The sequence below is a fragment of the Homarus americanus genome, unplaced genomic scaffold, assembly GCF_018991925.1.
Source record: "Homarus americanus isolate GMGI-L3 unplaced genomic scaffold, GMGI_Hamer_2.0 scaffold38549, whole genome shotgun sequence".
NCBI lineage: Eukaryota > Metazoa > Arthropoda > Malacostraca > Decapoda > Nephropidae > Homarus > Homarus americanus.
The window spans coordinates 56,874-71,206 of NW_024726362.1; the positions used below are offsets into that span (position 1 = coordinate 56,874).

At 43.9% G+C, this 14,333-nt stretch overlaps 2 protein-coding genes across 2 annotated transcripts; both read left to right on the top strand.

Annotated features, from left to right (window-relative positions):
• Positions 1–2,334: 2,334 nt before the first annotated feature.
• Positions 2,335–6,792, top strand: LOC121865615 (estrogen receptor beta-like). The gene is made up of 4 exons (XM_042365137.1): positions 2,335–2,509; positions 4,185–4,591; positions 4,757–4,935; positions 6,705–6,792. The coding sequence occupies exons 1-4, from the start codon at positions 2,335–2,337 to the stop codon at positions 6,790–6,792; spliced, it is 849 nt and encodes a 282-aa protein (XP_042221071.1).
• Positions 6,143–12,821, top strand: LOC121865616. The gene is made up of 2 exons (XM_042365138.1): positions 6,143–6,266; positions 10,916–12,821. Exon 2 carries the CDS (start codon positions 10,941–10,943, stop codon positions 12,819–12,821), a length of 1,881 nt encoding a protein of 626 aa, XP_042221072.1. The 5' UTR covers positions 6,143–6,266; positions 10,916–10,940.
• The last annotated feature ends 1,512 nt before the right edge of the window (positions 12,822–14,333 follow it).

Consider the following 14,333-nt stretch of genomic DNA (forward strand, 5'->3'; position numbering starts at 1 on the left):
TGACTTGCCCGTCACCTGAACGTCCCTATTCCCAACGCGTTTATATTAGTCGTGATTTACTCATATTAAATTTTCGCTTTAGACATTAATGTATTTTTTTTTTAGAGGTAGAAGTTAATTTCAACGCGTATAATTCTTAGTATTTTCATCTGGGTCTGAATAATACGATAGCCGGTCATTTTAAGTGGCCAAAATGTAACACCATATTTTTACACAAGTTCTTTTTCAATAATTTCACGGTAAAATAATCACAGCAGAAGGGTATTTTACTAACCTGTGTTTGATGGAGGAGGGAACTGTTCGATGATAGAGAGTCAAGCGGCCAGGTTGTGTTTGTTGACAGAGTACAGACGAGGCTTAGCTAACAACTTGTCCGTACACTGTGAATACATCAACAAAGAATAAATACCCAATTTCCTTCATTACATCAACTAATTCCAAATAAAATCACCTTAAAATATCAAAATAATATATAATTTATCATATTATTTAATTATTTTTATAGTAGTTATTAATTATATTGTTTTAAAGTATAAGGAAGTCAAAATGCACTCATTCGGACAAATTGTACTGAAAAAAAATCATGTGGGATTTAAATTATTATTATTATTATTTCCTTTTAAACAATAAATATAAAATATCCAGATTAATACACGTTCATAAGGTTAATATTCCTCATTAATTGTGATATAAAAATGTATCTAACTGGTTGATCTAAACTGAAATAAAATATAAATTAATAACCCAACTCGAATCACCACGTAAAAGTTAGAAAAATAACAAAATTTAACATGATTAACTTACCTACGTTAATAGTTTATAAATAGTCTTTAACTCTAATCTTCAGTTAAGACAAATATTTTTTTTCCCACATGATATAACGACGATACAGTGAAACCTCCATATAACGGACTTCTCCCTCCATATAATCCGTTAGCTGGAGGGCTTCATAACGGACCCTCGATATAAAGAACTTTCATCTCATTATAGTTCGTTACATGGGGAATTGGAGGAAGGAGTTGGTGAGGGGTACAGGGGGGTGGGGGAGTAGAAGGGGTGGGGAGTAGAGGGGGTGGGGGGTAGGGGGGTGGGGAGTAGAGGGGGTGGGGGAGTAGAGGTGAAGTAGAGTGGGGAGTAGAGGTGGGGGTAGAAATTTGGGGGTAGAGATTCAGAGATGAGAGAGGTGGGGAAGTAGAGGTGGGGGAGTAGAGTGGGGGAGTAGGGGGGTGGGGAGGAGAGTGGGAGTGGTAGAGGTGAGGGAGTAGGGGGTGGGGAGTGGGGGGTGGGGGAGTAGGGGGGTGGGGGGTAGGGGGGTGGGGTGTGGGGGGGTGGGGCGTGGGGGGTGGGGGGTGGGGGGTGGGGGAGTGGGGGTGGGGAGTGGGGGTGGGGTGGGGGGTGGAGGTGGGGGGAGTGGGGGGTGGGGAGTGGGGTGGGGAGTGGGGGTGGGGTGGGGGTGGGGTGGGGTGGGGAGTGGGAGTTGGGGTGGGGGGTTGGGGTGGGGTGGGTGGGGTTGGGGTGGGGGGTGGGGAGTGGAGTTGGGGTGGAGTTGGAGTGAATTGGGGGAGTGGGGGGTGGGGGAGTAGAGGGGGTGGGGAGTAGAGGGGTGGGGAGTAGAGGGGGGTGGGGGAGTAGAGGGGGGCTGTTATCTATCTATCTATCTATCTATCTATCTATCTTCTTTTATTAATGTTTCAAACTTTTTCTTTTCAGGATTTTGATTGGAGGGAAAAACGGCGTTAGCAAGTTCTGACGTCACTAAGGTCTGACGTCACCAAGTACTGACGTCATCAAGTTCTGACGTCATCAAGTTCTTACGTCACCAAGTTCTGACATCCCTCAGCCCCGTCTACACCAGGTTATGAAATCAACAAGTTCTGACGTCACCAAGTTCTGACATCCCTCAGCCCTGACATCACCAAGTTCTGACATCACTAAGCCCTGACATCACCAAGTTCTGACATCACTAAGCCCTGACATCACCAAGTTCTGACATCACTAAGCCCTGACATCACCAAGTTCTGACATCACTCAGCCCTGACATCACCAAGTTCTGACATCACTAAGCCCTGACATCACCAAGTTCTGACATCACTAAGCCCTGACATCACCAAGTTCTGACATCACTAAGCCCTGACATCACCAAGTTCTGACGTCACTAAGCCTTGACATCACCAAGTTCTGACGTCACTAAGCCTTGACATCACCAAGTTCTGACGTCACTAAGCCTTGACATCACCAAGTTCTGACGTCACCCATTCCTACGAGTATCTATCTCTATCTCTATGTCTCTCTATCTCTCTCTCACTGACATCATTACACACTGAAGTCACCGTGATGTCAAGACGAGCTACCACCTGGGAACAATATACTCACGAGCTGTTCAATCAAGCTCACCTGTCTCTAATTGCCGAGGACAGGTACGAGATAACGGAGAGGTCTCGTGAGGAGGACAGGAGTGAGAGGTCTCGTGAGGAGGACAGGAGTGAGAGGTCTCGTGAGGAGGACAGAAGTGAGAGAAGTGAGGAGGTCTCGTGAGGAGGACAGGAGTGAGAGGTCTCGTGAGGAGGACAGGAGTGAGAGGTCTCGTGAAGAGGACAGGAGTGAGAGAAGTGAGAGGTCTCGTGAGGAGGACAGGAGTGAGAGGTCTCGTGAAGAGGACAGGAGTGAGAGAAGTGAGAGGTCTCGTGAGGAGGACAGGAGTGAGAGGTCTCGTGAGGAGGACAGGAGTGAGAGGTCTCGTGAGGAGGACAGGAGTGAGAGGTCTCGTGGGGCATATACCGAGGACAAGAGTGAGGTAAAGCAGGAAAGATCTTACGAGATATATGGCGAGGACAGAAGCCACGTCTTGTCCTCGTTTCACCTGAAGAGAGACGAGACGAGTGTGACGAGATCGCCGCCAAATAGAATCCAATCGAGACCAGACGAGACAGAGGCTCGATCCCCTGTTCTCAAGACATTGCCTCCGCCACTATTACCGTTGGACCACTCAGCGACGTTTAAACGCAATGTCTCAGGCGTTGAAATTCAGTCTACGAGTCATTCCACGTTGCCCAGACACACTTCAACGCCAAGACACACTTCAACGCTAAGACACACTTCAACGCCACTATCTAGACACATTTCAGCGCTATCATCCAGAGACACTTCAACGCCAAGACACACTTCAACGCTATCTTTACACAGTTCATCACCCCTACCTAAGCATATCTCAACGCTATCCTTGCACAGTTCAACGCCACAACACACTTCAACGCTACCTGTTCACAGTTCAACGTCGCCACACCCTCAACGCACTTTAACGCCACCCTTACAGAGTTCAACGCTACCTGTTCACAGTTCAATGCATCATATATATAGTGTGACGCCCCATATACACAGTTTGACTCCCTTAACGCAATGTTCAACGCCACCCAGGCATAGTTCAACGTCTCCCAGGCATAGTTCAACGCCACCCAGGCATAGTTCAACGTCTCCCAGGCATAGTTCAACGCCATTCAGGCATAGTTCAACGCCACCCAGGCATAGTTCAACGCCACCCAGGCATAGTTCAACGCCACCCAGGCATAGTTCAACGTCTCCCAGGCATAGTTCAACGCCACCCAGACACACTTCAACGCCAAGACACACTTCAAAGCCAAGACACACTTCAACGCCAAGACACACTTCAACGCCAAGACACACTTCAACGCTAAGACACACTTCAACGCCACTATCTAGACACATTTCAGCGCTATCATCCAGAGACACTTCAACGCCAAGACACACTTCAACGCTATCTTTGCACAGTTCATCACCCCTACCTAAGCATATCTCAACGCTATCCTTGCACAGTTCAACGCCACAACACACTTCAACGCTACCTGTTCACAGTTCAACGCCGCCACACCCTCAACGCACTTTAACGCCACCCTTACAGAGTTCAACGCTACCTGTTCACAGTTCAATGCATCATATATATAGTGTGACGCCCCATATACACAGTGTGACTCCCTTAACGCAATGTTCAACGCCACCCAGGCATAGTTCAACGCCACCCAGGCATAGTTCAACGTCTCCCAGGCATAGTTCAACGCCACCCAGGCATAGTTCAACGCCACCCGGGCATAGTTCAACGCCACCCAGGCATAGTTCAACGTCTCCTAGGCACAGATCAACACCACATTGTTCAACGCCATACACTTCAGCGCTACCCACGCCGCGTCGAAACTCTCCACCTCCTCTCCTGCCGATAACGCCCTTAACGCTCCTCTCAACGCTACAAGAACACTTCATTTCAACCCCTCCTTCACCACCCTCTCAACGCACCTCCACGCCGACCTCTCAACGCAACTCCCCGTCCACTACCCCGCCCTCACGACGCACTACATCGCCCTCACGACGCACTACCCCGCCCTCACGACGCACTACCCCGCCATCACGACGCACTACCCCGCCATCACGACGCACTACCCCGCCATCACGACGTCCCACCCCGCCCACTTCCACGCCCATTTCAACGCCGCTTTTCCATGCCAACATATCAACGCCATCAACAGATTGTTATTCACCAACAAGACGAGAAATGGAAGAGGAAATTAGACTCCAAAGAAAGGTGAGTATATGACTGTCTTGCCCCAAAATGATTACCAGTGCGAGCATTCACTAGCGTCTGGCGTAAACTATCCACCCAATAAAATCAATCTTACTGTGAAATAAACTAGGGTAACTAATCTTCAGGTCATCTAAAACACCTGTGATTATAATGATAAATTAACAGGTATGTGGTGTATGTGGTGATGTGGCCAGGTCGCTACACTTCGGCGGATTGGCTTGTGACTCCTGTAAGGCCTTCTTCAGGAGAGCTGTCTTAAGTAAAGCCTATCGTACCTTCGTCTGTACCAGCGATCAACAGTGCGTAATAACTGTTGATTCTCGACGGAGTTGCCAGGAGTGCAGGTCAGTTGAGTGTCTGTATGGTGTCTCTATGGTGTCTGTATGTCTGTATGGTGTCTGTATGTCTGCATGGTGTCTGTATGGTGTCTGTATGTCTGCATGGTGTCTGTATGGTGTCTGTATGTCTGCATTGTGTCTGTATGGTGTCTCTATGTCTGCATGGTGTCTGTATGGTGTCTCTATGTCTGCATGGTGTCTGTATGGTGTCTGTATGTCTGCATGGTGTCTGTATGGTGTCTGTATGTCTGTATGGTGTCTGTATGGTGTCTCTATGTCTGTCTGTCTGTTAGTAATCCATCCTCCAGACGATATTAATTTAAGCAAGTTACTCCAATCTTCTAGGTAGAGAGTGTGGAGTAAGAATGGAATATGAGAAAACGGAGGAGTGTGATGGTAAACTTATGTATTTTCATGGGTGAGATACGTGTTTGTGCTAGCGTGTGTTTGTGTGTGTTTTTGTGTAATTGTATTTATATGTATGTGTTTGCGTGTATGTGTGTGTGTGTATGTGTGTTTGTTTGTGTCGAGTAGACTTGTGGTTATGAGTGAGTGTGTGATTATTTGTGTGTGTACAAGTAAGGGATGCTGTGTGTGTGTGTGTGTGTGTGTGTAGTAAAAAAGTGAGGTTGAATGCATAACAATCAATAAAAATATCTGCGTACCTAACCTAACCAAACCCAACCAAACCCAACCTAACCAAATCCAACCCAACCTAACCTATACACCTGTTGATTAAAGTAATATATTCTCACAGGTGTTATAAATAGCCATGACGAGAGAGAGAGAGAGAGAGAGAGAGAGAGAGAGAGAGAGAGAGAGAGAGAGAGAGAGAGAGGAAGCTAAGAATCCACTACTATTAACGATAAGCAGTATTTCACTTCTGATAACCCGTGATAAGAAACTGCTTCATCACCCACACTAGGGCATAATATTCTCAATTCTTACTACATACCCAACACCAAACCAGTGACTAAATATATACAAAAAATACCCTATATAAATCTACTTTCGATGTATATATATATAAATTAGGTATTATAATCCATACGGTGGATATATTTACATAGTTTATATAGGTATTTTCTTGACAAGTGTAGAGTGGTGAAGGTCGGAATGTGAGGCAACATCTGGCAACCTATTGTATTTGCTTACTAAAATACACGTTAAGATTCTTACAGTAGTTTAGTCGTAATGGTTAACTAGTGTTGAAATAAACTCGTTAAGGGTTTGTTTATATAACTGATCAGTGTGTGTTTACATCCCGATAGCCGATAAAAAAAAAACCTGTTTATTTACATCCTGAAAGACGAAAACTACAAAATCAACTAAATAAGGTAGAGGTTAATGTTAGACTTGTGGTTTGTTTTGGTTACGTGTTCGTGTATAAACAGAATGTCCATATTTAATCCAGATTTAACCCCAATTTAACCTTTAATGCTGATTTAATCCCTAAATAACCCCTATTTAATCCATATTTAACCTTTATTTAATCCCAATTAATCCATATTTAACCCAAATTTAATTTATTCCAGATTTAACCCTTATTTAACCCTTATTTAACCCTGATTTAACTCTTCTTATTGCCCCTCATAATAGGATGTTGGATTTACCTCACATTAACATAGGAAATATATTTGTTGAGTTAAAATCTTGTTTGTGATGTTTAGCTGTTCGTGGTACTGAATGTTATAGTCACCTATTATCAAGGCTTATTTAACCCTTATTTTAATCTTATTTAATCTTATTTAACCCTATGTGTAACCGCCATTCAGCTGGTTAAAGGATAATCAGACTTGTGACGTTGAACTCAAATATTATAATTCGGTCAACCTCTTGGATACAATTCATTTTAGTAATTAACCTAAATCATACATGACAATCATAGCTTTGTAATTAATCTAATCTTAACACTTACAATGAGTACTTAATTTGCCATATTTTATGTTACCACAATGATAAACGAAGCAACGGACACAGTCTACATGTGTACATAATAAGTACTAGTTAAACTTATGTGTTGAAAGTCTCAAGAGAAACCAGGTTAGGTGTTGCCTCTGTGGTCTGAATAACTTAATGAGGAACCAGGTTAGGTGTTGCCTCTGTGGTCTGAATAACTACAGTGCCGATACACCAGCCGCCTCCCCAACCCTCTCTCGATGGGTGAGGGCTGTTGAGTCAGGCGATTATACACAAACAAACTCCCTTACTACCACCCAACACCTCACCTCCTCTGGGTCTCTCATCTCCACCATGTTAACACTCTACACACGGTATACTGGCAGGCACACCCAATAAACATGACATGACTTACAGCCTAACATGGGTCTCTCATCTCCACCATGTCAACACTCTACACACGGTATACAGGCAGGCACACCCAATAAACATGACATGACTTACAGCCTAACATGGGTCTCTCATCTCCACCATGTCAACACTCTACACACGGTATACAGGCAGGCACACCCAATAAACATGACATGACTTACAGCCTAACATGGGTCTCTCATCTCCACCATGTCAACACTCTACACACGGTATACAGGCAGACACACCCAATAAACATGACATGACTTACAGCCTAACATGGGTCTCTCATCTCCACCATGTCAACACTCTACACACGGTATACTGGCAGGCACACCAATAAACATGACATGACTTACAGCCTAACATGGGTCTCTCATCTCCACCATGTCAACACTCTACACACGGTATACTGGCAGGCACACCCAATAAACATGACATGACTTACAGCCTAACATGGGTCTCTCATCTCCACCATGTCAACACTCTACACACGGTATACAGGCAGACACACATGACATGACTTACATAAACTCTCATCTCCACCATGTCAACACTCTACACACGGTATACTGGCAGGCACACCCAATAAACATGACATGACTTACAGCCTAACATGGGTCTCTCATCTCCACCATGTCAACACTCTACACACGGTATACAGGCAGACACACCCAATAAACATGACATGACTTACAGCCTAACATGGGTCTCTCATCTCCACCATGTCAACACTCTACACACGGTATACAGGCAGACACACCCAATAAACATGACATGACTTACAGCCTAACATGGGTCTCTCATCTCCACCATGTCAACACTCTACACACGGTATACAGGCAGGCACACACCCAATAAACATGACATGATCTCTTCATGTTTCAACATGGGTCTCTCATCCCCACCATGTCAACACCCCACACGGTATACAGCAGATACACCTGGCCAAACATGACATGACCAGCCTAACATGGGTCTCTCATCTCCACCATGTCAACACTCTACACACGGTATACAGGCAGGCACACCCAATAAACATGACATGACTTACAGCCTAACATGGGTCTCTCATCTCCACCATGTCAACACTCTACACACGGTATACAGGCAGGCACACCCAATAAACATGACATGACTTACAGCCTAACATGGGTCTCTCATCTCCACCATGTCAACACTCTACACACGGTATACTGGCAGGCACATCCAATAAACATGACATGACTTACAGCCTAACATGGGTCTCTCATCTCCACCATGTCAACACTCTACACACGGTATACTGGCAGGCACACCCAATAAACATGACATGACTTACAGCCTAACATGGGTCTCTCATCTCCACCATGTCAACACTCTACACACGGTATACAGGCAGACACACCCAATAAACATGACATGACTTACAGCCTAACATGGGTCTCTCATCTCCACCATGTCAACACTCTACACACGGTATACAGGCAGGCACACCCAATAAACATGACATGACTTACAGCCTAACATGGGTCTCTCATCTCCACCATGTCAACACTCTACACACGGTATACAGGCAGGCACACCCAATAAACATGACATGACTTACAGCCTAACATGGGTCTCTCATCTCCACCATGTCAACACTCTACACACGGTATACAGGCAGACACACCCAATAAACATGACATGACTTACACCCTAACATAATGTTTGTTTATGTGTTATCCTATTCATTACTGCTTGCGGTAACACCTATTAACCCCTACTTTCCACTGTTTACCCTTATTAACCCCTATTTTATCATATTAACCCTTATTTTCCACTGTTTATCCTTAATTAACCTCTATTTACCCTTATTAACCCTCATTTTACCCTTATTTAACCCCTATTTACCCTTATTTTATCATATTAACCCTTATTTTCCACTGTATCCTTATTTAACCCCTATTTACCCTTATTTAACCCCTATTTTCCCTTATTAACCCTCATTTTACCCTTATTTAACCCCTATTTACCCTTATTTTATCCTATTAGCCCTTATTTTATCATATTAACCCTTATTTTCCATTGTTTATCCTTATTTAATCCCTACTTACCCTTATTTAACCCCTATTTACCCTTATTAACCCTCATTTTACCCTTATTTAACCCCTATTTACCCTTAGTTTATCATATTAACCCTTATTTTATCATATTAACCCTTATTTTCCATTGTTTACCCTTATTTAACCCCTATTAACCCTTATTTTACCCTTATTAACCCTTATTTAACCCTAATTTACCCTTATTTTCCACTATTTACACTTATTAACCTTTATTTAACCCCTATTATCCTTTATTTACCCCTAATTAACTCTAACCCTCAGGTAGCATCAGGTGTCTAATCCTCAGGTGTAAAAATACTCATAATTACATTTTTGTTACGTATTAATTATTATTTTTTTTAAAACTAAAGTGATAATTAATTTAGTGTTATTTTAGCCATTATTTATTTGTTTAGTAAAAATATGTATCACAAGATTTTAATTTGTATTTATTATTTTTGTTTTATGAGATGTTATTGGGATAGTTTCTTACAATAGTTGACTGAAATAAAGATATTGTTATTATTATTATTATTATTATTATTATTATTATTATTATTATTATTATTATTATTACTACTGTTATTATTATTGTTATTATTATTTGTAGTAGTAGTATTAATATTATTATTATTATTATTGTTATTATTATTATAATTGTTGTAATTATTATTATTATTATCATCGTTATTATTATTATTATTATTATTATTATTATTATTATTATTATTATTATTACTACTGTTATTATTATTGTTATTATTATTTGTAGTAGTAGTATTAATATTATTATTATTATTATTGTTATTATTATTATAATTGTTGTAATTATTATTATTATTATCATCGTTATTATTATTATTATTATTATTATTATTATTATTTCATAACATCACTACAGTTTAGTTTATGTTACAGGCTGTATTTACTGCACTATGTTAGGTTAGATAACGTTGGATCTCTCTCTCTCCATATATACATGACGTACAGTACATCGGTTAGGACACAAACATGTACAGTATACATCAACACTACCCGGGGTTAGTCTAATTCACAATTGATTGGTTGCGCTGGTTGTGACGTCAGAAGAATGACGTCACTAGTGTCTATGACGTCAGAGGAGAGAGAGAGAGAGAGAGAGAGAGTGTGTGTGTGTGTGTGTGTGTGTGTGTGTGTGTGTGTGTGTGTGTGTGATAATAATAGCCGTAATTTAACGTTTTATTGAAAAGAAACCTTGGCAGACAGAAGGCTGAAAATATACAGTTACATATTTAGAATGGGTTTCCGAATTAAATAATATACAAAGTAACATAGGTAGCACAAATAAGGCATAAATAACTAGATGGGGAAAAGCTCAAACTACAGTTCATTTCAACATAGTGACAGTGTAAGGAGCAGTGTTTACTGGGAGTGAATACACTGATTTATTACAAGTTATTGATAATCTTTACAATGGTTGGGACTGGGCTGTTCTTATAGCGATCAGTTCGTGCACGTATGGGCTGGATGCGGTTGTGGTGTCGAACAGCAATTCTCGGGCGAGGGATCTCAGGTGGTAGTAGGAACCGGTTCCTACAACACAAAAAAAACTAACCTAACCATCATTACAGGTTCGCTGGCTGTTTGCGCGCTGGTATGGACGTGTCGCTGGCCAAACGTGAGGACGAGAGAACGCACCACTCGAATCCCACCTACCACCACCACCGCCACCAACAACAACAACAACAACCACCACCACCACAACGCCGCCACGAACGGATTAATCATAACATAAATGTAATCCAGACGCCTTATCCAAGCTTATCCATCCGGGACATGACCCCAGGGTCGAGTTATGGTCTCAGTAGCTCTCAGGGTCCAAGGCCATTGTTTTCTCAGGGCTATGGCGAAGGAGGGGTAGTTATGGGATCTGGGTATCCGAGAGCTGAGGGTTCTGCTCCGTCGATAAGGGGTTCCTCAAGGGGTGACGCTGGCTCCTTCGTCAGTTATCATCGACCCTTCCCCGGGGATAACTTCGTCACTAGTTATCCAGGTCTGGGGAGTAGTCTTATGCCTGGTACTAGTTATATGCCTTCAGGTCTCCATGAACGTACTAGTGGTAATATGGCTAGACATGAGCCCCCTAGACATAGCCCCCCCAGCAGCTATAATCTCGTGGGTAGTATTAGTCCACAAAATAGCCACATGCCTATGGTGTGTGCTAGTTCGCCAAGTAGTCCCACACGACATAGCCCCATGGGAGACTATAGCCCTCCTCATAGCCAGGCTTCTATGGCTACTACCAGACCGACTGTTATTAGCAGCCGAGTGTTGCCCACTACCCAAGATGACGGCCGCTCCTCCTCCACACCCTGGGGGGAGGTGAAGAAGGAGCCAGCCATCACGGAACTTCAAGTCAACCCCGCCGCCCTTGAGAGATCCAGTAGTTCAGGTAGTGGCGGCCCGTCTACCTTACTACCTCAGTCTCCGCTGGTGTTTGGGAAGGATCTGGAGCCTTACCTCAGCTGTCGGGACTACGGGGAGATCAAGGAGCTTCATGACTTATACTCAACCTCGTTCGACCTGCCGGCACCTATACGGGACCGGATGATCAAGACGGAGGAGTTAGGGAAGCTGTACTCACACTTCATACAGAAACGGGCCAAGTTCCTGGTGAACACTCCGCTGTACAAGACCCTGGCGCAGGAGGACCGTCAGAAGCTGCTGCACACAGCGGTGGCCATGAGTACCTACTTCACGGGGGCGCACCTTATCGACATGACCAACTACACGTGGAAGGCTCACAACGGCACCGATAAGAGCAGCCCCATCATGTCGGCCACCACCATCCGTCCCGTCCTCACCCACGAGCAGTTCATGTTTGTGATGCGTTACTACACCACCTACTCCCCCTTCTTCACCGACCTGACGGTGGCCATACTGATGCAGGTGTTGTCGCTCTTCTACCCTGAGCCGGGGCTGGTGGAGCAGGAGGTGGTGGAACAAGGGCGTCTACACTACCTGGGTCTCCTCTCACGGTACCTGGCGGTCACTCACGGTCCTCACCTTGGTGAAGCTCACCTGAGAACACTGTTGGACAGCCAGCGAGAGGCCCGCCACCTGGTCCACCTTCTGCAGCACGTGGACCTGACGCCTCGAGTACCCAGACGTGACCTGGTGGCCTCAAGGAAGCTCCTGGTGGAGGGTATACAGCTGGTGTGTGACCGGGCCAGGAACAGCCTGGCCATGAGGGACACTACCAAAGGCCCTATGAGGGACAGTTACCGTATACTGCCTGGCCCTTGTAACCCTGCAGAAGCTCTCCTGCCAGTAGGGTCTTCCCGGACGCAGGATACCGAGCGCGTGGCCTTCATCCAGGACACTCTCATCCGTCTGGCCAACTGTGAGGATCCCCACACCCTAGAGAAGGCTCGACGCATCCTGCCTCCTGACCTCATCCTTAAGTTCTTCCACCAACAACAGGGAGCCTCTATGACACAGCACCTTTCTTTGTACCGCCTGACACCGTCCAGCTAGCTGACACCTACCGCCTGACACCGTCCTGCTAGCTGACACCTACCGCCTGACACCATCCTACTAGCTGACACCTACCGCCTGACACCGTCCTGCTAGCTGACACCTACCGCCTGACACCACCCTACTAGCTGACACTGACTGACACACCTTAGTTCACCGCCAGAAGAGTCAATACCGTACAAGACCTAACCTAACCTGACATAACCTAACCTGACAATAATAGGTCCAATACCAACCCCTCCTTCACCCCCTCTCCCCCTCACATCAAGCAGGGGAGGGGGGGTGGGGAGGTGGGGCTAAATCAAGATACTTTATCACTATACCAAATATACTAAGGCGCCCATGAGAGCTAGAGTATACTGTATATATATATATTCAAAGTATATATATATAACATATAATTAATGTATATATATATATATAAATCTTTTCATCTCCACCTTGAGTAATGGAGAAAAGTTGGACGCATAGAACTGTGAACTTGTAAGCAAAAATAAGCAAAGATAAACCAGGAAATAACTTAAGATCAATAGATATGTATTTGTCGAGATGTTTTTGTTAATATATAAACAAAAACAACCAAATTAAGGGACCAGATAATAATGTATTTGTCAACTGTGTTTTTGTTAATTTATGTGATGTAGTGTTTTTGTTACATATACTTTTGTTGTAGGCTATTTAACTGCTATTGTGTCCAGCTATTTAATATATTAAGGCTAGTTTTATCGTTGTGTTTGTTGGTGTGTTAATGTGCTTCAGTGACCGGGGGGGGGTTGGGGGAGGGGCTGTTTATGAAGCACCGGTAAATAGGTCTTTGTTATAGGTGCTTCAGTAAGGGGTCTTTTTTGAAGTACCGGTTTCTAGGTCTTTGTTATAGGTGCTTCAGTAAGGGGTCTTTTTTGAAGTACCGGTTTCTAGGTCTTTGTTATAGGTGCTTCAGTAAGGGGTCTTTTTTGAAGTACCGGTTTCTAGGTCTTTGTTATAGGTGCTTCAGTGGCCAAGAGGGTCTTATGAAGCACCATTTACTAAGACTTTCTACCAAGACAATAGGTTCTACAGCTGGGCCTTGATTCGCTAAGTAAGGTCTTGAAAGAGCTACACTGGGAAACTCTTCACTTAACACTGAGACTCTGCCTTAACTAGATACCTTCCCTTAACACTGAGACTCTACCTTAACTAGATACCTTCACTTAACACTGAGACTCTACCTTAACTAGATACCTTCACTTAACACTGAGACTCTACCTTAACTAGATACCTTCACTTAACACTGAGACTCTACCTTAACACTGAGACTCTACCTTAACTAGATACCTTCACTTAACACTGAGACTCTACCTTAACTAGACACTTTCACTTAACACTGAGACTCTACCTTAACACTGAGACTCTACCTTAACTAGATACCTTCCCTTAACACTGAGACTCTACCTTTACTAGATACCTTCACTTAACACTGAGACTCTACCTTAACTAGATACCTTCACTTAGCACTGAGACGCGACCTTAACT

What these genes read in the sequence shown, in the direction of transcription:
- LOC121865615 (XM_042365137.1), top strand. Translation starts at nt 2,335, where the DNA reads ATGTCAAGACGAGCTACCACCTGGGAACAATATACTCACGAGCTGTTC. An exon ending in AAATTAGACTCCAAAGAAAG is followed by an intron (nt 4,592 to 4,756) that starts GTGAGTATATGA and finishes ATAAATTAACAG; the next exon opens with GTATGTGGTGTATGTGGTGA. An exon ending in CGGAGTTGCCAGGAGTGCAG is followed by an intron (nt 4,936 to 6,704) that starts GTCAGTTGAGTG and finishes ACCGCCATTCAG; the next exon opens with CTGGTTAAAGGATAATCAGA.
- LOC121865616 (XM_042365138.1), top strand. Translation starts at nt 10,941, where the DNA reads ATGGACGTGTCGCTGGCCAAACGTGAGGACGAGAGAACGCACCACTCG.